We start from the raw sequence: 24,986 nt of genomic DNA, 5'->3' as shown, positions 1-24,986 counted from the left end.
CGATGACAATAGTCCATCTGTTGGCCTTGCTAAAAATAATCCAGGCAGAAATAAAGGCAGAACTATAATACTTCTGCTTCAACCTATCACATTTTGTTTAACCAGTCAGCTCTGATGTCCACAAGTCCCATCTGTCCAACCTGGGTTTCTTAGGGTCAAAACTTACAACAGTTGCTCCTTTAGCCAATACACAAGCTACACTGCTAATAAATGTTGCCCAATTTGACAACCAAAATATCAATTGTGATATCACTCATGAGGCCTAAGAAACACTAAAGTGACAGCCAAAGACACAACAATTGTGATATCACTCATCTATTATAAGGAATAATGTGTCCCCAACTTAGAAGAACATAAGCAAGCCTATCCAACCTACCTTCTCCAAGCTTTTCTGGAGCTACAGCTTCTAGTAAGGTCTGACAGCCAAAGTGATAACATTCATGTGGCCTAAGAAATATTGTACTCACCAACTATATATGAATATGAAAGACCAAGTCCAACTAGGCCTTCCTAACTAGAGTTTCCTGCATTATGTGACAATTGTGATATCACTGATGTCTAGATGTAGAAAATATGAAAAATTTATAAGGATTAAAGATGAGTAAACCAACCTACAACTCTACAGCTACTATTGACCTACAAGATCTCCAAAAGCTAATTGTAACTGTAGTTACTCTGCCCTTTCTGCCCAACAGGAGGAAGGGTTGAATGACGTCCATGAGATGATCAAGACGGAAAAGCCTTACCCTGAGCGGCGTCTCCGAGGGGTCCTGGAGGAACTCAGTAGCAGCTGTTTGTAAGTTTGACCACAATACAAACCTCCACTGAGATCACAGCCCATCTGAAAGTATCACTGTCTACATATTATATATATATATATATATATATATACTAAAAATCTATTTCAAGACAAACTACTTGTTTAAGCTTAGATTTATCCACAGCACAACCAAATAATTATGTTTTCCCAGGGAATTAGCCATGAGGTGGAGAATCACTGGGCTGAGGTCTGAATGCTTTTGATTGGTTTTCCCATCAGGGTATATAGAGAAAACAGCCTTAGTCATTTGGTTGCACTGGGGAAAATATATACGTTTACAAACCAATGTTTGTGATGATTCAGCAGGAGGAGATGCTCTACCCATCATCATTATGGGCCCAGTGCTCAGAAAGAATCTGTGATTTATGGAAATAAAAACAATCGCTACTTGGATGATGGTGAATTACAGGGGGCTGAGGAATAGGAAAGGATCAGCACTAAGAGCCAACACATAGGAGTCATTAATCCCTATAATATTAGTAGGAAATCTGTTTAGAAGTAGCGGAACATTAGCAGCCGTAAAAATTTTCCTCTATGGCACCTCAAACCTTATAGCACCTTAAGAGTTGTGGGCATTAAGGAGTTTACAGCACTAATATAGGAGAGGGCATTTACTGAAGACAAGAAGGTGCATATGACATACTTTTGGCCCTGCTCCCCTGTATTTAACCACCATGGTCAGTTCTACAGGCCAGCCTACCTACCATATGTATTGATTATAGGATTCCCCTCACATATTTAGAACCCAAGAGTTAGTGTTAGAAGCCTTAGATGGGAGCAACGTCTGTTTGAAAGTCCTGTCTGGAGTACTTTGTAGATTTCCATCAAGTTGGTGACTTTCTGTCGAGATAGACCTTTGCCAGAATCCCAGATGGCAGATGTTTGACAGACCGGGGGAGTCTTAGAGGAAACATCATTCTCCATTAGTGTTAAAACAATATAACCATTTTATAACAATACAACACATCTGGTTTTTTTTTCAAGCCGATTTGTCACCTTGGCCAACAAAGATCAGAACCAGAATGGACAGACTAAACTGGACAGGGAGAGGTTGAAGTCCTGCATGCGGGAGCTGGTAAGGCCTGTACGCTTGATGGTTTAAGAGCAGGTTGATGGTGGACTCAGAACTCATGATTGTTTTAACCAATAGGAGAACATGGGGACACAAGCCAAGACCATGAGGTCCCAAGTGAAGAAGAACACGATTAAAGAAAAACTGAAACTGGTGCAGAATTTCCTGCAGAAGCTCCGTTTCCTGGCAGATGAGGTGATTAAATTTTACTAGAGGAACATCTGCTCATGGGTATAACACAAGGAATGGCACTCTATAACCTCCCTGTGAAATTTACAGCATGGCTAACCCATCTCTGATTGGCTAGGGTAGCAGATTTAGTAATGTTTGAAGGTTCCTCATTATTTCTTTCCCAACAGCCCCAACACAGTATTCCTGACATTTTCATCTGGATGATGTCCAACAACAAGCGCATTGCATATGCCCGCATCCCCTCCAAAGACATCCTCTACTCCATTGTAGATGAGGAGACCGGAAAGGACTGTGGGAAAGTCAAGTGCGTCTTCCTTAAGGTAAAATGTGCCGCCTCTCAATGACTTCTATGTCTGTTATATTATCTGGTTTATATTTAGTGGCAGATAAAATGTTTTGGTTGACCTTCATGATTTTCTTCTGTTGCCTCCAGCTGCCTGGCAAGAGGGGCTTTGGGCCTGCAGGTTGGACAGTACAAGCTAAGATGGAAGTCTACATGTGGTTGGGCCTGAGCAAGCAACGCAGGGATTTCTTGTGTGGTCTTCCTTGTGGATTTGAGGAGATAAAAGCAGTGAAAGGGCCCGGCCTGCAGTCCTTCCCACCCATCAGCCTTAACTACACCAGTAAGAGCTCTTCCCAATTCCCCTTACGCCTTTATAATGTTCCTTTTTTTGCATATTTGCAATCATAAGAGTTACGGCAGACAGTAGTAACTGTGTTTTAAGTGATGCCACAATCAGTGGCAACAGAATTCCTTGGGGTTAATAGGACCGATTTATAAAGCACCAATGTGTAGTACAATAGCGATCCTCAGTTTATTAAATTAGTACCCTTATAATTATGGCTTCTGTCTACATCATGTCATTTTTTTTCCAGAAAAACAAGTGTTCCAGTTACGAGCCCACATGTACCAAGCCCGGAGTTTGTTTGCTGCCGACAGCAGTGGGCTCTCCGACCCGTTTGCCCGCGTTTTCTTCAACACTCAGAGCCAGTGCACAGAGGCAAGAAACAGTAGCTTTGCTATGGCAACATAAAACCCCAGTTGAGGCAACTTAAAAAGCGTGATCTTAAACTATTATGTGCCAGCCTTCCTGCAGAACAGGTTTATCTCCACCAAGAACCCATCATGAATGGTCAAAAGCTCCATCATTGTAATAGACTGTAGACAGTTAAAGGCAAATACAGACCTATACTGATACTGTCATTTAACCAGGTGTTGCTTTCCAGGTGCTGAACGAGACCCTTTGTCCCACTTGGGACCAGTTGTTGGTGTTTGACAATATCGAGCTCTACGGAGAAGCTCACGAGATGCGAGATGATCCTCCCATCATCGTCATTGAAATTTATGATCAAGATACAGTAGTAAGTGTTTGACTCTTGGGCTCCTGTTCCGTTTGCTGTTATTGGTTAGCTGCAGATGGATTACATTACTGCAAGAACAGGTTGACAATAATAATAAATTAAATGCAATGAAAAGTCCCTACTCAAACATTTGTAAAAGCCAATTTTCTTTTGTTTAGGGGAAGGCTGATTTCATGGGGAGAACGTTTGCCAAACCTGTCGTGAAAATGGCCGATGAGCGATACTGCTCTCCACGCTTTCCACCGCAATTGGAATACTACCAGATATATCGAGGGAACTCAACCGCAGGAGACCTCTTGGGAGCATTCGAACTGCTCCAGGTGCTGGAAGTAGCCTTTCATTTCATGAAGCAAACTCCAAGTGCCCGAAATAGATATTGAAGACCCAGAGCTTGACATACCTTATTTGAGACTGTATGTTTGAGATAATTGTCCAAGAAATTACCTAAAAGTGCAGTTAAACAAAATAGAACCCCTCTTTTACATAACTACTGATGTTGAAACTAGTCAACACACAAATAAATGGCAGCCATCTTATCTCTCCTGTAGATTGGACCAGCAGGCAAGTCTGACCTTCCACAGATTGAAGGACCAACAGACATGGACAGAGGACCCATCCTACCAGTTCCTCTTGGAATCAGACCAGTGCTCAGCAAATACAGAGTAGAGGTATGAGATTTCACTAGTGCTGAACCATTATTCTGTATCTACATGTTTTATATAGTTGTACAACATGAAGTGCTAATGCCATTTCCCCCTAAATTATAGGTCCTTTTCTGGGGGCTGAGAGACCTTAAGAGAGTTAATCTATCCCAGGTAGATAGACCAAGGGTGGATATTGAGTGTGCCGGAAAGGGGGTGCAATCTGCTCTCATACAGAACTACAAGAAAAATCCAAATTTCAGCACCTTGGTCAAATGGTTTGAAGTGGTGAGTTGATGAACACAATGGAGGCCCTACTGTAATAGGCAATGAGGATCGTTACATGGTTACTCAATCATTCCCATTTTATGGTGGAACATTGAGATATCACCTAGAATGGACATGGAAGTCTACTGTCAATATTCTGAAAGTTTGTTTACATTAAATGTTAACTATAGAGGCAACATTTGGGCAAGATGAGTATAATATGCTGGGGGAAAAAACACAATATCCCAAAGAATTCAACAGAAGAGGTCAGAGGATTCCAGTCTTGCAGGTGATACTCTGATGTCTACAATTCCTTTACAGGATCTCCCTGAGAACGAGTTACTGCACCCGCCACTAAATATCCGAGTCGTAGACTGCAGAGCCTTTGGCAGATACACTCTCGTTGGTTCTCATGCTGTCAGCTCCTTACGCAGGTTCATCTACCGGCCTCCAGATAAGAATTCCCAGCATTGGAACACAGCAGGTATTTTGTGTTGGAATTTGTCCTCCATGTATAGGTCTGCTGGACAAAAAGGGAATTGTCCTTCACTGCGAGGTCCAGATTTCATCTACTGACACTGTAGCTTAGTGGTTCCTAATCTATGGGGCTGTGGCCAAGGACATTTTGTGTGAAACTTAATAAAGAAATGCCTTTTTACAATTTTAGATACTAGAAGCCCACCTTCAAGGTTTAAGTATGGGAGATTTTAGGAGAACACTCATTTGCCACAGTTTTCAAAAATATGGAATTGCTTAAAGTGGACCTGTCACCCAGAAATATTATTCCAGATCTTATTTTATCACGTTAGTCAAGGAAAAGAAACTTTACACAATATAAATGATTTGAATCTTGTTTCCTTCTGTCTGGAGCCATTTTGTGGACACTGTTATTAAGACAAGCCTTGCATCATCTCAAAATCTTGTTGGGGCACCAGAATGGGGACCTGATGTCCATCCACCAATTAAATGGTAACGAGAGAGGCGCAATCTGGGGTGTGCAGTTACTTCCAGGAAGTGCTAAATGGAAAGTGAAAGTAAATGCCTGTCCCGCCTTAGGAATGGCATCATTTGATTGACAGCTGAGATTTTAAATGTGTTTACAACAGTTATGAATGCTTTAATGGAAAAAAAAATTGGATTTCATGTTTCATTTGGAAAGGACTTTTATTATACAGCTTTTTATGTCTGGGTGTCAGGTCCACTTTAAATAGCAAAGTTCTTATATAGTGAACCTGTACTCTAGTTGGACTTCAAATTCTGCAAACCAGTGCTTTAGATGGTAGAAATGATTCTAATCCTTTTCTAATATATAGTGAGTTTGTGGAATGGTAAAAGCTGTTACTCTTTCCCTGACCATCTGATTCTCCACCAACCTCTGTAGAGGAGGACTTCTAGAAGGAATGGGAATTATTGAGAAGTACAGATAAACAAATATAGTGGAAGGCAAAGGTGGGATGGGTGGGCTAGTATTATGGCAAGTCTACCACTTGAGGTCATGTTGGTAACAGAGCAGCAGGACTAATGAGGTGACAACTTTATGCCTAAGTGAGGTGGCATCCAATCAATTTACAGAAATCCATTTTAACCCATTTACTTGTCTTGTAACAAGTTATCTCTCTGGCATCTAGTAGTTTCTGCTTTCTTGCAGTTTCCCTCAGACCCAACTTCATGTTCTCTATTTCCAGCGTTCTGCCTTTATCTAATGACTCCATGCTGACCTCTTACCTCCAGTCTGTCCTCTCTTCTGCTCTTTCCTCTCCTCCCTTTCCAGCTAAACTCATGAATGGCTACTTGGCAATGACAAACGGAGGGCCCCACTCTCGCACCACAGGTGAAATAGTTATCAACATGGAGCCGGAAGCGCCCGTCAAGAAGATGGAGACAATGGTGAAACTAGAAGCTGTGAGTAGTTTTTAATTCAGCTGGGGTTACAGTAAAATGATTTCGGAGGCAGAATTAATAACATAAGGTAGGTCTGCAGAGAGTTCAACAAAAGGTAGGTCTCCCCGACTTCTTTATGTTTAGTCTATTAGCCTTTAAAAATGGCTTACATTTTCCAACAAAGCTTTCTGTAAGCTGCCATGACTGGGTCTTAGTCCCACCCACTGGTTGAGTTGACTAATTTGCCCCACCCCTCGTAACTGCACTATGCCAGCCCTCCATCTTATCCCTTATTGCAATCACAATAAAAAGTGCACCTTACCAATGGTGTTACTGTTGTGTTACATTGTCCACATGTGTTGTTGTCTGTGAGTAAATTCCATACATTTTTGTTCCCATTTTGTTTCATTTCCATGTGGCAGAACTCCGATGCGGTGGTTAAAGTAGACGTGGTAAGTTCTTTGTAACGAGTTTTTATAATTACTTACATTGATGCGCTCTAAAAAATTCAGTTCTGCTCTTAGGATCTTGGAGATTTCTATTGGTGTTTGGTAGCAAATAACCTTTATTAATTTTCATTAAAATCTCACGGTAATGGTCACTGTGATATAATTATTATTATTATTATTATTAATTACAGAAAATAACATGGAAGTCTGTGGCTTATTTCACACTGACTACTGTCATGGAATGGTCACAGAGGGTTTCAACTTTCTTTGCAAAATGAATGATGACGTTGAACTGGATTTATTACAAACTAATTGTTTAGTATCAGTTAATTAGCAGGTAGAAGTCTCATTGTATGTCTGTCTGTCCTATGACAGGGTGAGGAAGAAAAAGACAAGAAAAAGAAGAAGAAGAAGAAAGGAGTTGAGGAGATTGAGGAAGAGGAGCCAGATGAGAGCATGTTGGACTGGTGGTCCAAATACTTTGCTTCCATTGAAACTATGAAGGAGGTGAGTGGTAGGACAATGAGACTGTCTTCGCCTTGTGGAGAGGAATATTAAGTGTAACTGTAGGAACCCACCCAATTCCCTTCCGATACATTGTCTCCTCAACCCCCCCATCCACTTGATAAATTGTTTTCTCAACCACCCCATCCACACTTTGTGTAACATATAAAGGTGTTTCTTGGTTTTACTCATCACCCTTCTCTCGTTCTCGTGTTCAGCAACTGCGACAACAGGAAGCGGCCGCTGCAGAGGCCGAGGAGAAGGAGGAGATGGAGATCGCAGAGGGTAATTTGGTGGAATGTGAATGTGCTTGTTATATGTGTGAGGGCATTGTATCATCAGTAGTCCTCCAACCAGTGATGAGATTCCAATAGTTCAATGGTTAGAATTCCTGAAAATTAACCTGCTCCACAAATGTAATTAATTTCTACGGCATTCAAGTCTTTTGAACATAACCAAAAAACTAACCCTACCCAATCAGCTAAACTCTTTAATTCCATTATTTACAAGGTACATGTATTCACTATATCCCATTGAGCATGCTTACTCGTGTGCCAGTAGATAAAGCATGTGTGTGTTCCCCAATCCTCATCATGTTTCACCTTCGTCCACGTGCATTAAGGCTATGAAAGTTGGCTTCAGTTAGGGTGAAAAATCATAATAAAGACCAAATCTACCTCTCCTTATACATATACAGAGCCATATATTTATATGTGTGTGTGCAATGCTTTACAATACCACTTGAGAGGCTACATAAAAATATGCAAAAGCCTCTAGAAGGGATAGGGACCCAAGACATTCCCAAGGCATTTGGCCAACTGCCTGGCCACATAATATTTCTAGTTACTTTATAGCAGCTGGATACGGTACTAGACTCATTGCCACCATGGTTGTTTGATACAATAAATGTTTGTGCTGGTCGCTTGACTTCCAGCAACACCACATGACACAACCTATTGACCCTATTTATGACAAGAGTTTTACATTTACCGACCAATGACTTCACTAATAGAACAATGAATAGATATTGTTGGCTGAAGGTATTGTTACTGTCGGTAAGTATAAAGACTTCTATGATGCATCCATTGTTTCTGTTGGGCGTTAATGAGGTCTCATTACGCCAGAGTTTGTTACTCAACAGAAGAGAAGAATGAATGCATATGGAAGGTGATAGTGGGAGTAGGCGGCTGATAGCCACCCACCCATCAAACTATCTGTCAACTTTCATGCACATATCTGTGTATTTCATGTCAGTTCCTTCCATCTCCCATTCCACCCACCTTGTGCCATGTGATTAGAGATCAAAACTGATGACTCTCCCATGAAAGGCAACAAGGGCTCTACCAAGAATAAGGAGAAGGTCAAAGCTCCCAAAGAAGAGAAGAAGAACAAGAAGCAGCAGCAGCAGCAACAAGCTGAGCAGGCTGAGAAGAAGAACAAGCAGAAAATCGACGAGCTAAAGGTACAACTGAGAGTAATATTCAACCACAGATGTACTTATTGCAACCTGGTGTGCCACGACAAGACAAACATAGATAAAATTATAATTGGGTGTTTCAGGTGTACAATAAGGAGTTGGAGAATGAGTATGATAACTTTGAGGATTGGCTCCATACATTCAACTTGTTACGAGGGAAGATCGGCGATGATGATGATACTGTAAGCGAAGAAGAGAGAATCGTTGGGAGGTTTAAAGTAAGTTTTGGCTTAGGTTTTGTGGTCCAAAAATAACTTCACATTTTGGGGACTGACTCTTCAGAGGCTTTAATCCGAATGCATTTACACACCCCACTCGCCTCTTGATATATAAGGTTTTGTAGCTGCATTTTGTCAAGACATGAACCTCCAACTGGTACCATTGGTTCCATCCACCCATCCCTAAGTCTGTATCGTTTTGCCTTTTGGTGTCACATGGGATAACTCCTAGATATGTTAAGGCACATATATTATATAATGAGAACATTGATGCGACCAGTGTTGGGGTATTTGGCTGGTCTCATGGTCTTTTACGTATGTATTTTATTTCAGGGATCCATGTGTGTTTACAAAGTTCCATTGCCAGAAGACGTCACAAAGGAAGCCGGATTTGACCCAAACTTTGGCATGTTTCAGGGCATCCCTAACAATGACCCAATGAATGTGTTGGTCAGAGTTTATGTTGTGAGAGTAAGTCTATCAATAAGGTTTTATACTCTGCTGAGCTCAAACTGTAATGTTAAGTCTCACTTCATCTATTTAAATTCCTGTGCTGGAAAGAATGGCCCCTAAGGGGGAAAATTAACGTGAATCCTTTTTCTAGGCCACTGATCTTCATCCCGCTGATATCAATGGAAAAGCGGATCCATATATTGTCATAAAACTTGGAAAAACTGAGATGAAAGATAAGGAAAACTACATCTCCAAGCAGCTAAACCCAGTCTTTGGAAAGTGAGTCTTAACAAACTGTTTTACTAAATGTACTCAAAGGGCCCCTAAACCCTTTATTTTATCCAGAAGAATTGCACTTAGTACAGAGGAATACCTTTACTGGCAAAGACTTATGGTATCCGCCCATACAGGCAATGAGAAAACTCAAGGAACTGGTCCAACCATTCACTGTCGAGTTTGGCCAGCCAAGCACCCACTCTGTCCTACAGCTCACACTCTGGGGCAAATTCACTAAGATGCGAAGTTGAGCCAGGCGCAACTTCGCCGCACTTCGCCAGGCATAGTTTCACCAGCGCTTCGCTAGCGTTGTTTCGCTATATAAAGCGAAGTTGCGCTAGCGAAGGCTAATTTGCATACGGCGCGAAATTCACATTTCAATGGAGGAACACGTATCAGCACTACAAATGCCTAGAAAACCTTCAAATCTGCAAATAAAATTTTATTTTGCCCTACACATGTGCCCACTGTATAGGTAAGTTGCCATGAGTCAGGAAATGTAGGGGGGGAGGAAGGGGAGCCCCAAAAAATTTTCGATCTTTTTCAGCCTATCAGCCATCATGTAGAAAACACGCCAGAGTTTTTTGGGACTTAGAAAAAATTTTGACTTTTTTTGAAACAATCCCTATCTACTCTATTGCGCTTCGCCAGGTCTGAGGTGGCGAAGGAAGTCTAGCGTAAAAGGTATCGTTCAGTACACTGCGCAAGTTAGTGAATTTGCGTAGTTTCGTCGCTAGCGAAGATTCGCCTGGCGTAAGCTTGCGAAGTAACACTAGCGAAACTACGCCAGCGTTCGTTAGTGAATTTGCGCAGTAGCGAAAATGCCAAATGCTAGCGAATTAACACTAGCGTTCGGCGCTTCTCGCCTTAGTAAATTTGCCCCTCTGACTTAGTGTAATGCCATAAGAAACATAATAGTAGCCTTCTGGGAGTGATAACATGAGTATGGGGGGGAAACAGGGCAAGAGGTGCAAATTCAGAGAACGCAACTGCATTTTCTCTACTAAAAGAGCTCATTTCTGGTTACAAACAGATTTTCGGCTCTTAAAGTTACATGGGATGGTATGCCAATAATACAATGTAGGTAGGTTTATTAAGGACCTTGGATAATACTATAAAACGACACAATGTCTTTCACAGGTCCTTTGATATTGAGGCCACTTTCCCAATGGAGTCGATGCTAACAGTCGCTATTTATGACTGGGATCTGGTGGGAACAGATGATCTGATCGGTGAAACCAAAGTCGACCTGGAAAACCGTTACTACAGCAAACACAGGGCGACTTGTGGTATCTCACACACCTATGCTATGTACGTATGTTGTGCCGGCCAGTGCAAGAGTCTTTGGCCTGAGCTCTGGTAGCTGGAAAATACATTTTATTAAGTTTAACGCAGCCATACACACCACGGTATTTGATATAATGGGTAGATGGTCATAAGAGCAATTGCTCAATATGGAGAATGATAAATCATGGATGACCATGAAGACTGCTGTCTTGGCAGTATGAACATTTATTTACTAATAACATAAAGAATTTGGAATAAAAGAACTAGGACCTTAAAGAGGACCTTAGAGACCTAGCTATATTGTCAATATATTTCACTAAGGGGCAAATTTACTTATGGTCGAATATCGAGGGTTAATTAACCCTCGATATTCGACTGCCGAATTGAAATCCTTCGACTTCGAATATCGAAGTCGAAGGATTTAGCGCTATTACTAGGGATGTAGCGAACTGTTCTGCTGCGAACTAGTTCGCGCGAACTTCGACCGTTCGCGTCCGCCGAATGTTTGCGAACATTTGGGAACGTTCGCATTTTGAGTTCGCGTTCGATTCGAATACAAGTCGTTCGACCATTCGACCATTCGAATTCCTTCGACCGCTAAAAATCGAACGATTTCCATTCGTTCGAACGATTGTAAGCATTCGATCGAATGAAAAGCATTCGATCGAATGGCTTCGATCGTTTGATTCGAATGAAAATCCTTAGATCGAATGATTAAAATCCTTCGATCGTTCGAATCGAACGATTTCAGCGGGTGTTCGAAGTTCGTGAACTGTCCGCGAACGTTTGCATTTTTTGCCGGTGTTCGCGAACGGCGTTCGCGAACACCAAATCGGCAGTTCGCTACATCCCTAGCTATTACTACGATCGAAGGATTAAATCCTTGGAATCGAACGATTCGTAGGATTTTAATCCATCGATCGAAAGGATTTTCCTTCGATCAGAAAATTGTTAGGAAGCCTATTGGGACTTTCCCCATAGGCTAACATTGGCCTCGGTAGGTTTTAGGTGGCGAACTAGGGGGTTGAAGTATTTTTTAAAGAGACAGTACTTCGACTATAGAATGGTCGAATAGTCGAACGATTTTTAGTTCCAATAGTTCCAATAGAAGTCATAGGTCGAAGTCAAAGGTCGAAGTAGCCCATTCGATGGTCGAAGTAGCCAAAAAAAACATTCGAAATTCAAAGTTTTTTTTCCTCTATTCCTTCACTCGAGTGAAATGGGCCCCTAATTGTTATTGTTTTCTATACCTCTTTTGATCCCAGTCATGGGTACAACATGTGGAGGGACCCAATGAAGCCTACACAAATCTTATCTAGACTTTGCAAAGAAGGGAAGATCGATGGGCCCCATTATGGCCCCGGTGGAAGAGTGAAAGTCACAAATCGGGTATTCACAGGTCCCACAGAAATTGAAGATGATAATGGTAACTGTCCCATTTCTCTCAGTGCCTGTAAGTTCTATGTGATGTTTAAGTGCGGAGTGGAAGTATAATGAGATCTGTTGGCTGATGTTCTGCTTTAGGTCAGAAGAAACAGACAGATGAACACCTTGCCCTCTCGGTCCTTCAGCACTGGGAGGACATTCCTCGGGTGGGATGTAAGCTGGTCCCTGAACACGTAGAAACGCGGCCTTTGTTAAACCCAGACAAACCTGGAATTGAGCAGGTAATGGAAAGACGTGAAGATCATTTGCTTCTCTAAATGTTCTCAGACATTACTGAGATGTTCCCATAACTGTCAGGAAATAATTACAGAGATTATAATAAATGAATGAGAACCTCTCATATTCAGTGCCACTTCTCCGACGCCTTCGTTAAATTTGTGATTTTAATTTGTTTCTCACAGGGCCGCATTGAAATGTGGGTAGACATGTTCCCAATGGACATGCCCGCGCCAGGTCCCGCCATAGATATTGCTCCAAGAAAGCCGAAAAGGTATCTGCCAGCATTCTATTATTATTATTAAAAATAGTTTTGTTCTCGGGGGTTTCCGGAGTACAATTGCAGCATCCTCAGCCAATATGTATGAAAGTTTTTGTTCACAATTGCTGAAACAGCTGATTTTCGGGATGAGGGGGTTCTAGCAGACAAGAAGGTTGTTATTTAGGCAGGGACCCCAGCTTCAAAGCTGTAAGCATTGGGTTTGCCTTTTTTATTACCCGATCTTGCTCCATCAGTTTGAATACGTTTTTCTTGACTTCAGTAGTAAAGAAATGACAATTAGAACACAAATTAATATCTCAATTTTCTTCTATTAGAGGTGTTTTGGGGCCCAATGGCTTTTTTTTGAGGGGGAGACAGGACATTTCTGACTGTGAACAAACTTTCCTTCAGCCTTGACGTCTTTGTCTTGATCAAATATTTTGCTCTTTCTGTCACTGGCCATTTATTCTATTTTAACTGCCATTCCATTCATTGCTGAAATATCATCTCGAAAACGTCTTGGTGATCAGAGTGGTCTTGACATACCTTTCCTATCTCAAAGGTTTTACATACACTGAAAGTTATGTGTTAATGTTACAGCCACTTCAGATGATGCATTTTTTCAAATCCTTAAAGTGGTTTTATAGGTACAGAAACATACAAGCAATCTCAGCAGAAAATGTAAGTTAGTCAAACGTAATAGCAAGTCAACTGGTTTGGTATTAAGTCAAGTTGGCCTCAAATGGGAACATAAAATCAGGCAGTTTGGCCAGTTCTGATATGTCTGTTTTCAGGGCCAAACAAAAGCCAACATTCTAAATGGAATTTGTCAGAAACAACAAGCTGAGTATAAGTAGTCTGGGTCCATGTGCTGGCTAACACCGGTAAAAACTACCTTGAAGCATCTCTTGAGTGTCAGACAAAGAGTCAAGGCATGAGGCAAGCAGAGGTAGAATATAGTACATAAGCAGAAGGTAGAGTCCCATTAACAGGCCAGAGGTCATAAACAGGAAACCACAGCAGAGAAATGGAAACAAGGTCGGAACTCCAAAAACCAAGGGAACCAAGACAGGGTCTGTGGAACCAAGGCAGGGAACTGAGGCACTAAGACAGGGACTGAGGAATATAAGCAAAAGGTAGAGTCCCAGGCCAGAGGAAACCACAGCAGAGACAAAGGAAACAAGGGGAGGAACTCCAAAACCAAGGGAACTAAGACAGAGTCTGCATAACCAAGGCAGAAAACTGAGGAAACTAAGACAGGGTCTGCGGAACCAAGGCAGAAAACGAAGGAACTAAGGGGCAAATTCACTAGGCGCCGAATGCTAGCGTTAATTCGCTAGCGTTTGGCATTTTCGTTACTGCGCAAATTCACTAACGAACGCTGGCGTAGTTTCACTAGTGTTACTTCGCACCCTTACGCCAGGCGAATTTTCGCTAGTGACATAACTACGCAAATTCACTAACTTGCGCAGTGTACTGAACGCTACCTTTTACGCTAGACTTCCTTCGCCACCTCAGACCTGGCGAAGCGCAATAGAGTAGATAGGGATTGTTTCAAAAAAAGTCAAAATTTTTTCTAAGTCCCAAAAAACGCTGGCGTGTTTTCTACATTATGGGTGATAGGCTGAAAAAGATCGAAAAAATTTTTGGGGCTCCCCTCCTTCACCCCTACATTTCCTGACTCATGGCAACTTACCTAGACAGTGGGCACATGTGTAGGGCAAAATAAAATTTTTATTTGATGATTTGAAGGTTTTCTTGGCATTTGTAGTGCAGATACGTGTTCCTCCATTGAAATTTGAATTTCGTGCCGTATGCAAATTAGCCTTCGCTAGCGTAACTTCGCTTTACATAGCGAATCAACGCTAGCGCAACTTCGCAACCTTACGTTACCCCTGAGCGCAACTTCGGATTTTAGTGAATTTGAGGAGCGCTGGCGACACTACGCCTGACGAAGTGCGGCGAAGTTGCGCCTGGTGCAACTTCGCATCTTAGTGAATTTGCCCCTAAGAGAAGGACTAAGGAACCAAGGCAGAAAACTAAGGAACTAAGAGAAGGACTAAGGAACCAAGGCAGGGATCACGTATGGTTTAACGACCATACAACTGGTAGTTCAGTGAGGGTGACTTATAAAGGCCCTTAATTAAACAACTACCAGCGGTTGGTCTAAACAAGGAAGGAGTCAGCAATGAAAGACTTTAGGGCAATGAGAGCATTTGATAAAGGCAAGCTCACAAATCCACCAGTGGCTCAACAGATAAAAGCACTGCCCGATCATTGCATAGTCCAGGGTTTGGATCTTGGATCCAGAAAGAGTTGAGAATTGCAGCTTGATCTGCTACAGAACTATGTCAGAGATATTTGCTATGCATGTCTTAATCATTGAAAGCTCTTGTATAAGCTGAAGGATTCTATGAAATATGTTCTCCCATAAATGATTGCGCTAGAATTACTGTTATAAAGGGATCTTAATCCGTAGCATGGTAAGTCTTTGTGTAGTCATTTAGGCTTGTTTTTCATATTCTGATTCTATTTTTACTTCTGAATGAATATGTGTATGAGGCTTTTATTTACGCCCTTATGCCCTTTAACTCAGGGTTCGAGCCTCACCATAGCTGAGTATTTTTTCCTTCAATAATTATTTGTGGGCTGAAAAAACCCTATAAAAGGTTGAAATGTTCTTGTGGCACCAGACTTGTCTGTTTCTTCCACAGTTCCTCAACTTTGCTTCCCGGATGATAATTTATGGTGACGGTGGGAAGCAATGTGTTGAAGGAGCACCTTATAATTATGTTAGTGTTAAGAATAAAGCAACTGGACTTGATGAGTTATCTTGAACATGTTTCACCATCATTGATTTAGCAAGTCCAGTTACTTTAGACTTATCACCACTAGATACTGTATATCATGAACTAGATGAATGAAAACCTTCATCAACACAACCAAGGACTGGCTTATTAAACACCACCTGCAACTTGGTGGCATATACAAAATGATTCCGATAAATATACAGTATGAAAGCTCCAACTGATATACACTCACACGGTGGGCTATAAACAGATCATGCATTTTTCTATGTAATGTTTATCTCATCTTCCTATTTAATATATCACTCTGACCTCAACCTTACTTTACATTACTGCCATCTTGAGAGTTTCTTGACAAGTTGGAAAACTCATGGATCCCATTGGTCTACACCATAACGTGTCCCACCAGCATTCCATGCTATCTATGGACCTTTCTATCTACGCTTCTATCATTGTACCACTCTCCAAGACTAAGTCTTACCTTGGAAGTTCTCCTCACCCTTAAGTGTTACACCCCATCTCATATTGGCATCTGCGGTTATGGATTTACATTGGTTCTCCACCCATCATGGAGACCTTCCTCTTCTTCACCCTTTAGCTCCCTGCCTGACCCTTTGCCTCTAGGCCTCACCTCACCTTGTTTCACTGTCTTCTTGCCAGATACGAGCTTAGAGTGATAATATGGAATACAGATGAGGTAATCCTGGAAGATGATGATTACTTCACAGGAGAGAAATCTAGTGACATTTTTGTCAGGGGGTAGGTACAAGTGCCAACTTGACTCTGTGTTGTGTGAGGGCTTCTATGTACACTCGTTCTGCACACGCCGGTCTCCATGCCGCCACTGATGCCAGTTTTTCCACTTTTGTGTTGTGTGTGATTAACAGAATTTTGCTTTTTTTTCCGCTTCTTTGTCTGGTTTCTTTTTTTTCTCCTCGTGTTTCACGTCGTGCCTAGTTTTGAGCTACGTGTTATTATTTGGAACACTGATGAAGTGATTCTAGAAGATGATGCTTTCATGACAGGAGAGAAGATGTCTGACATCTATGTCAAGGGGTAATGATGCACGGCCCGTTTTCCCCAAACCCCTGGGCCCTTCCTTTACCCCCTTCTTGTTATCCCTGGGTGTACAGAATGTGCACACCCCTTACCACCCATCACTGCTTGTGTCACTGCACTGAACTGCACTGAACTGCATCCTTGCCTGCTCACTCCCATCTCTAGCTCGTTTCAGGGGTTGCTATGTGGTGGTCCCATTGGGTTGGTTTACAAATGAAACTGCTCTTCAGTCTCTAAGGTAACTAGATTGTCAATAAAATTAACCAGAAACTCCATACCAATAACAATTTGTTTCTTTCCCGGGTTGGACGACAACACTGTTTTTATCCTACATTTACCTACATTATTGTTAGCAAATATAACTATTCTTTCTCTCAAGTGATTTATAAATATCCAACATGGCACTCTTGCCTTATATTATGAATATGATAACGGCCATAATCTTGGACAGAAATGTACAATACGTTAGAGGACATCCATTGTTTGTTACAAGTGGTACGGTGGGCTAGTACCTACTGTAGTGTTGTTGGCTTCATATCATTCTGTATTTGGTGGTCATAACAACTCGTACAGCTATGACTTCTTCTCCTGCATTAAACCTTGGTTCCTACTGGAAGACATAGGTTCTTGAGGTTCTATTTTAATTTTTCTGTCCCTGAGCCTTTAAGAAACCAAAGTGGTTTTACCATTCAAAGCCAACAAGAACCAATATCACTTCCAAGGTTTGGCAGATGGTTGGAGACACTTAAATATCTCAAATGAGCCATATCCATCCTCAGAACTGGAGAGGTCTTTCTTGCCATGGTTCCAATGCACAATCCCACCAGCTAGAGATGACTTCTGGAGTGAGTGTGACTGCACACAGTGTGATTCATGTGTCTGCACCAACAGAAAGGTTTCTTAGTGTTCCGTCATGCATATGCACTGTACTTATGGATTGATTATGCTTGTGGAATGCAGGTAAGTTTCCAGGTAGCCGCTTTGCTCTGGAGTGGTTGGCCATTGACTCATTCAGAGCTAGCTCCACCAGAATCAAAGAGGTGTTTTTTAACATCAGACAAAAGTCAATAGAATAAAATCTCCTGGTCTGAGCCGGAAGATGAATGCATCACCCTAATATTCTTGCACGTGGCTTTCTATATATTTCTTTGCTCAGTTCTGTCCTCTTTCTATCCTCCACATCGCTGATATATCTGTATATGAACATGACGTTTCCTTTCTCTCATGCTATTGGGCATGTTGGATGGAGTCTGTGTGTTTAAATGTCACGCATGAGCATCTGCTTTTCTGTATAAAACGTGTTACCTGTACTGTTGCAATTCAATATGTGGCTACAAATGCATGAAACGTACTAGGTACGAGAGTCAAGAACTACATTGAAGCCATTTTATCTCTGTATATCAGCACCAAATAACTACCCAACTCCTTTGTTAAATTATACAGTGTTATCCTCTGCATTATGTTCTCTAGCACAACCCTTTCACTTTAATAAAAAGGTCTACTTGAGTCCAATTCTCCATTCACATCCTCCGTATCTCATCTTAACTCCATACAATGACCCCATGATTAATGTACAGTTTGTATACAGCCAATGATAATGTCATTGATGTTGGGGAGCAAACTGCACAAATAGCTGTTAATCCTGAAATAAGAGGCGGGAGCAACCTTATAATCGGACCCCAGTACTTTAGAATCCATAGGAGAGAGAAGGTCAGTAAATGTCGGGTAACATTCATTTCTCACCCCACAAGTCAATCTGCCCCACAGACTGACAGTTCCTTGCCCTAATGATTTTCATGTCAATGTTCAGTTTTCTTTGACAAGAAGAAAATAGATTTGAGGTTCCAGGCAAAAACCATAAAAATTGGACACAGAATCTACTAAACTTAATACACTCCTATTGAAGGGACTCATCAATTCTTGTTAAAGGGCAACTACCAGCCCTTTTAGCAGTAGTCTGCCAGGGTCTCTTCCTCCAGTTGGGCTTCATCATAGGAGACTGGCTCCCCTGGACAGAGAGGGACAGAAAAGATTTAATATATGAAAGAAATAAAATTCATAGAATTTAAAATCTAGACCTAATATAACAGAAAATTACACAGCATAATGAAAGCTCCTTGCAAGAGAATTAAATATGATTGTAGGAAAAAAGGGAATTGTGTGATGACATTAATATTCCTTTAATGACTGTATCTGGCTTGCCTGCTGGATGAATTGCATAGGTGGCTGAAAGGACAGCAGGAAGACAAACAAGACACGGATGTCCACTATCATTCCCTTACTGGGGAGGGCAACTTCAACTGGAGGTTCTTGTACCCTTTTGATTACCTTATGGCAGAGGAGAAGATTGTCATCTCCAAGAAAGAGTCCATGTTCTCTTGGGATGAGACAGAGTATAAAATCCCGGCTCGTCTTACACTCCAAGTCTGGGATGCTGACCACTTCTCAGCAGATGACTTTCTTGGTATGTATTTCTGGGAAGGTTTCCGAGGTCTTGTAGAATAGGGATGAAACATTTTCGCCCTTCAGATGTTGCTAAACTACAAATTTAGTATGAGAAGATATTGCTAAAACATCTCACCAATATCTCAAACAGGAGCCATAGAATTGGACTTGAATCGGTTTCCTCGCGGGGCAAAAACAGCGAAACAGTGTTCAATAGAAATGGCGGAACCAGATGTCGATCTGCCAATGGTTTCAATCTTCAAACAAAAGAGGGTGAAGGGATGGTGGCCTTTCGTGGCCAGGAATGAAAATGATGAGATGGAGCTGACTGTAAGACACTGTTCGCTATTATCATGTTTATTATTCAGATGTGGAGGTGTCCCAAAGGGATGATCTTCAGATGTTTGCTACTGGGTCCAAGTTACCTTAATTCCATTTGGGATAACATTAAAACTATACATTTCTTTGAGTGTAAAATTTAACTTAATATTTATGATGTAATTTTTTTCACCCAGATGAATGTGTTTTGAATTGTTACCATTTAGGGTAAAGTGGAGGCAGAGCTTCACCTTCTCACAGCAGAGGAGGCAGAGAAGACCCCTGTAGGACTTGGGCGTAATGAGCCAGATCCCCTTGAAAAACCAAAGTAAGGATATTTCCATCTTTTGTAACATTTATAACCTTTGTATCTTTTCTGATATAGAGTCTGATTTGTTCATTGGGACACGGTTGTTTATCTATAACTCCAATGGTACCTTCAACTTGAGAAATGTTTAAGAAACAAGAAGAAATGTATAAGAACTGCACGTTCATTATAGACTATTGTAATGTTCTTCCACATACAGTAGGTCTTTCCCTTCTGTCCATTCTCTTTTCTACAATAGATACTTCCACCAGTCATATCACCTTCTCAATTATTCCTCAAGTGGGCACTCCTACAGTCAACCAGAGCAACTGGGAAGCTAGGTGACCACATCCACACAAAGTTGCATTAGATATCCAAATTTGTAAATGGAATCACATTTTTTTTTTGTTGTAGTAAACTTGTCAAGTTGTTTTGGGCCCTCACGATAGTTTGGTCTTTAAACTGGTAGATGTCATGTGCTGTTTATGGTCAATCTAAATATCTATATTAAGTACTTGGTCTCCTACTTGATTCCACTCACAATTGGAATACAACTGAGAGGTTCATCAGTCCTATGCCAATGAAGATCCGTGCCTTAAAGCTGATCACCATAGCTTCATATCTTTTTGATCCTCGTTCTGAGGTTGGTGGTACTGCACATGCTCACTGAGCTCTGGGTTGATCAGGACACCAGCAAAAAGCTGGATGTACACACCATAAGGGGACAAATTTGAAGGTGTAAATCTTCATTGTCAGGGGGCTCCTAAACCACTAGAGTAATACATTTACCAACAGCTGGTTTGTTTTTATGAAGAATATAGTATTATTATGAGTTTATTTGCAAAGCACCTCCATGTTACAAACAATGGAACAAGCTTAAAGACTTAGGGCAAATTCACTAAGATGCGAAGTTGCGCCAGGCGCAACTTCGCCGCACTTCGCCGCACTTCGCCAGGCGTAGTTTCGCCAGTGCTCCGCAAATTCACTAAAATCCGAAGTTGCGCACAGGGGTAGCGTAAGGTTGCGAAGTTGCGCTAGCGTTGATTTGCTATGTAAAGCGAAGTTACGCTAGCGAAGGCTAATTTGCATACGCGAAATTCAAATTTCAATGGAGGAATACGTAGAATCACTACAAATGCCTGGGAAACCTTCAAATCAGCAAATAAAAATGTTATTTTGCCCTACACATGTGCCCACTGTAGTTAAGTTGCCATGAGTCAGGAAATGTAGGGGGGAATGAGGGGAGCCCCCAAAAATATTTAGATCTTTTTCAGCCTATCAGCCATAATGTAGAAAACACGCCAGCGTTTTTTGGGACTTAGAAAAAAATTGGACTTTTTTTGAAACAATCCCTATCTACTCTATTGCGCTTCGCCAGGTCTGAGGTGGCGAAGGAAGTCTAGCGTAAAAGGTAACGTTCAGCGCGCATTAGTGAATTTGCGTAGTTACGTCGCGGCGTAAGGGTGCGAAGTAACACTAGCGAAACTGCGCCAGCGTTCGTTAGTGAATTTGCGCAGTAACGAAAATGCCAAACGCTAGCGAATTAACGCTAGCAAATTAACGCTAGCGTTCGGCGCTTAGTGAATTTGCCCCTTAAGAGTGATGAGGGGAGATGGCTCCCTGCAATACAGATCCATGCACAAAACTTCATCTCTGGTAGTTATGTGCCTGGCTAACCTCCGCAATAGCAAATAATAGGTCTCCCACATCTTACCATATGGAAATACCAGATGCATGTTTCCATTTTATCTCCTGGTGGTATCTTGATTTTCCTCTACTTTCTTTCTTATTTCTGTCCTTTCTTCCTACTCATCATGTGTACTCCAGCCGACCAGATACAAGTTTCATCTGGTTTCTGAACCCCCTGAAGTCTATCCGCTATTTCATCTGGCACACTTACCGCTGGTTGATCGTGAAAATCCTCATCCTCATCCTCCTTCTCCTCATGGTGGGGCTTTTCCTTTACTCTTTGCCTGGATACCTGGTAAAGAAGATCCTGGGAGCCTGAGGGTTTCTTATCACTGATGGTACTGTCCCATCCATTCTACCTGTCCCCATCTATTCACATGCATTCCAGCTGATCATGTCTACATTTTTCTGCATGTACTTCTGATATTAATTATACAGGTAAATACCAGAGTAAAGGAAACATTTGTTGAGTTCAGTTACTGCAATGCAGCTGGCAAGTAGTCTTCATTGTGAAATTCCCGTTGATGGCACTGCCTCCTCACTCCCTGTAGTCATACTGACACTACATACAATTATTGTTGGACATCACAGGAGAGGAATATGCTCTTTCTTCCACAGTTGCCTTTCCCTTAGGCTTCCAAACCAATATCAGCAATTTGAGCATCTATCTCACTGGATGTCCTACTAAACCTACCCAAACAATACCCCCATCTTAAAGTAATTGAGGGTTCTTTCTTTAGCCATGGAAGCCAAAACCTTGGATTTCCTTGAAGTCATTTCCCACCAAATGTTTCTGAACAGTTCTCCTACCTGAGGTCTTCTCCACTAGGTCCTTGGGCTCACTTGCTTCCAATGTAAATCGCATCACTGATTCTCTCATTTACTTGTGTTTCCTTTATTTTGATAGGTACCTGTTACTTTCACTACTTCCCCTTTCATTTCTGTCCGGCAAAGATATAAGGTTTGGCTCTATGAGGCCAGAACGTATCCTATTTGCTAATGAGGAATCCTATTCTGCTGATACATGCAGATGGAGCTCCGAATTCATGACTGTTAAACAAGTTCACCCCATGCACAAATTCTGGGACTTATCTCACAAAGGAACAATATATTTAAGGATACCAGTGTCTTGTCCAATTGTCTACTTGCCTTGGTTGTTGCCTCAAACCTAACAACACTAACCTTTTGCTTTCTAGAGATCATTTATCATCCAACTGAAAATGTACTAACCTGTCTACCGTCCCCACCCCATCCCCAATTCCCCTTTCTTATCTCCTTCATGCTGCCTTGGACAGTCGACCAGACACCTCGTTCATCTGGTTCCTCAACCCGCTTAAGTCGATCAAGTACCTCATCTGTAATCGCTATAAGTGGCTCATCATTAAGATTGTGCTGGTCTTGTTGCTTTTGGCCATGGTTGCCCTCTTCCTCTACAGCATGCCCGGTTATATGGTTAAGAAGCTTTTGGGTGCATGAGGAGCTGACCGTTGAAGGACTCTCTTGTAGCTTGTTCTCTCTTTTTCATATCAAACTGTGAAGTTTAGTGAAAGCGTTTGTAAGCGCATCTGTTCTGTGTGAGATATCTGTGCCCTTAACGAATAGCCGTTAATAAGAACAAAACGAGGAGTTAGCAGGGAGGCCGGCCAACTTGCATGCAGCTGGATTCTCCCCCAATCTGCTTCCACTTTTTTGACATTCACTAAGGTCAAATGTTTTTGTAAAAGTCTGCTTCCTTTGAAAAGTAGAGTTTGGGACAATGTATGTGTTTTGTACATGATTCCAACTCTATTGGCTGCGGGGGGCTGAGATATTATCTCGAATCCCAAAAATACTAAAAATATCAGGCAACCAGGATACAAATGGAAAGGGTGGTGTTTCTGAGGAGCTTCCACAGATTATGGAATTATCTCAATTTATATGGCAAACTGTGCAGAAGAACCAAAAATATCAGAAACCAGGAAATAGTTGTTCCTGTGTCGCCTATATAATCCGTAATTGGTTCTCCGTGAAGCATTTCAGGTCTGAATCATGGCGGTATAGTGTGAGGAATATACACACGCCTAAGGCTTTTATACCACACTTGTATCATCGTTTTAATTGATTTGGCCCCAAACCAATCACAAGACCCAAATTCAGACTGAACAGAACCAGTTTGGAAAGGTCAAGGGCCATTTTCATTTATTTTACATGAATCAGCGATGACAAACTTTAAGAAAAAATCTTCCATTTTGCTTCTTACAGAGAAGGTTGTTGATAGTTGCGCAGGTGGCTTTATATTTTGGAAAGCACAAAAATATATTTATTCGGGAAATTATTTAGAAACTGAAGGATTTTTCACAATGTATTTAGGGAAAAACTATTATCTGATACTTTATAAAGTTTTCTCATTGTGTCCAGCGTCTTACACAGCTTATTGTTTGTGTCCATAAATATGATCCCTACTTACTCTGAGTATCACTCATGTATTATAAGGGATAATGTACCCCCTACTGTAAATGATAAGGATATTAGAAGTCACTGAGGGGTTAACATTGTTATATAGTATTTATTCTATACATTATTCATTGGATCACATTATTCTTTCAATAACTGTCACAAAATATTCTTATATGGTCACAGTTGAGACGACAACAATGAAATGGCAGTCAGCTTAGCTACAGATACAATATAGCCCTAACTGTCAACTTCTGGCTAGTAAATGCCATCTGAGCTAACATGAGACTTTAGTTTAGGGAGTTTGTGTAGGTTTCTTATGAGAAACAAATGGTTCATTCCGCTGTGATCACTCGCCTCCAGCCTTGATAAGCCACTCCCCCACCTTGTAGGCTCCACCCTTAGTCGCTACATCATTAGCGAAATCTGGATTATTGAATCTGTAGGCAGAGCTGAGATATTTAGGGCTAAAGACGATGATTTCAGTTTGAATTCTATTTATGGACCATAATCGCGATTTCCTTCCCTTCTAATCGTTTCTCTCAGTTACGGGGAAATCGTTTCCCTCTGTTTTGCACTAAATTCGAGTTTGTTGTAAAGATTCACGTGTGCAACGTTATTTATTCCTTTATTTATTGCGTCTGTTTGTTTGTCTTTGCGTTTGGATTTATTTTACGATTGTTGATTTTTTTCTGTTTGTTACAATAAAACTGTAACTGGTCTCCCCCCAGTCGCCCGAATACCAGCCTGGCGTGGATGCTGAACCCCCTGCGTATAGTCGGGGTGCTGCTCTGGAGACAGTACAAATGGCACGTGTTTGGCATCGTTCTCTCCGCCGTGGTTTTCATATTCATGGCTTTAACCCTCTACACGCTGCCCGGCATTATCAATGAGAGGCTCATTAACCCCCGACGCTGAATTCCCAAAGAAACAGCTGGAGATAATAAGACGCATAAAGATTAAAGAATCAAAATTCAAAAGTGAATGAACATTTTATAGGGTCAGATTTTTCATCCGGGTTTTTATTTTTCTGCATCGCCCCAGATATTTGCCTGACTTGTCCAACCCTGATCCGGTGATAATCATCATTATTATACTGCGCTGC

General features: G+C 41.5%; 1 protein-coding gene across 6 annotated transcripts in view; it reads left to right on the top strand.

The window, feature by feature from the left end:
• Window positions 1-23,235, top strand: part of otof.L (otoferlin L homeolog) — a 96,920-nt gene extending 73,685 nt beyond the window's left edge. The window contains exons 19-47 of one of the 6 annotated variants that reach the window (XM_041563641.1): window positions 696-796; window positions 1,805-1,895; window positions 1,971-2,087; window positions 2,252-2,404; window positions 2,518-2,707; window positions 2,961-3,085; window positions 3,312-3,446; window positions 3,605-3,766; window positions 3,995-4,114; window positions 4,214-4,375; window positions 4,676-4,838; window positions 6,126-6,256; window positions 6,658-6,687; window positions 7,060-7,191; window positions 7,407-7,473; window positions 8,487-8,650; window positions 8,749-8,883; window positions 9,217-9,354; window positions 9,488-9,615; window positions 10,753-10,923; window positions 12,165-12,325; window positions 12,424-12,566; window positions 12,747-12,835; window positions 16,588-16,686; window positions 18,912-19,153; window positions 19,286-19,464; window positions 19,680-19,780; window positions 21,587-21,786; window positions 22,744-22,831. In XM_041563641.1, the coding sequence (XP_041419575.1) occupies window positions 696-796; window positions 1,805-1,895; window positions 1,971-2,087; window positions 2,252-2,404; window positions 2,518-2,707; window positions 2,961-3,085; window positions 3,312-3,446; window positions 3,605-3,766; window positions 3,995-4,114; window positions 4,214-4,375; window positions 4,676-4,838; window positions 6,126-6,256; window positions 6,658-6,687; window positions 7,060-7,191; window positions 7,407-7,473; window positions 8,487-8,650; window positions 8,749-8,883; window positions 9,217-9,354; window positions 9,488-9,615; window positions 10,753-10,923; window positions 12,165-12,325; window positions 12,424-12,566; window positions 12,747-12,835; window positions 16,588-16,686; window positions 18,912-19,153; window positions 19,286-19,464; window positions 19,680-19,780; window positions 21,587-21,767 (3,810 nt within the window). In that variant the 3' untranslated portion in view covers window positions 21,768-21,786; window positions 22,744-22,831. Of the gene's footprint in view, window positions 1-695; window positions 797-1,804; window positions 1,896-1,970; window positions 2,088-2,251; window positions 2,405-2,517; window positions 2,708-2,960; window positions 3,086-3,311; window positions 3,447-3,604; window positions 3,767-3,994; window positions 4,115-4,213; window positions 4,376-4,675; window positions 4,839-6,125; window positions 6,257-6,657; window positions 6,688-7,059; window positions 7,192-7,406; window positions 7,474-8,486; window positions 8,651-8,748; window positions 8,884-9,216; window positions 9,355-9,487; window positions 9,616-10,752; window positions 10,924-12,164; window positions 12,326-12,423; window positions 12,567-12,746; window positions 12,836-16,290; window positions 16,390-16,587; window positions 16,687-18,911; window positions 19,154-19,285; window positions 19,465-19,679; window positions 19,781-21,586; window positions 21,787-22,743 lie in introns of all 6 variants that reach the window. The other 5 variants (XM_041563642.1, XM_041563644.1, XM_041563645.1 and 2 more) reach the window with 5 other exon arrangements.
• The last annotated feature ends 1,751 nt before the right edge of the window (window positions 23,236-24,986 follow it).

This window comes from Xenopus laevis, chromosome 5L, assembly GCF_017654675.1.
Source record: "Xenopus laevis strain J_2021 chromosome 5L, Xenopus_laevis_v10.1, whole genome shotgun sequence".
Classification (NCBI taxonomy): Eukaryota; Metazoa; Chordata; class Amphibia; order Anura; family Pipidae; genus Xenopus; species Xenopus laevis.
The sequence above is the reverse complement of the archived record's forward strand: the minus strand, read 5'-3'. Positions and strand labels throughout refer to the sequence as shown.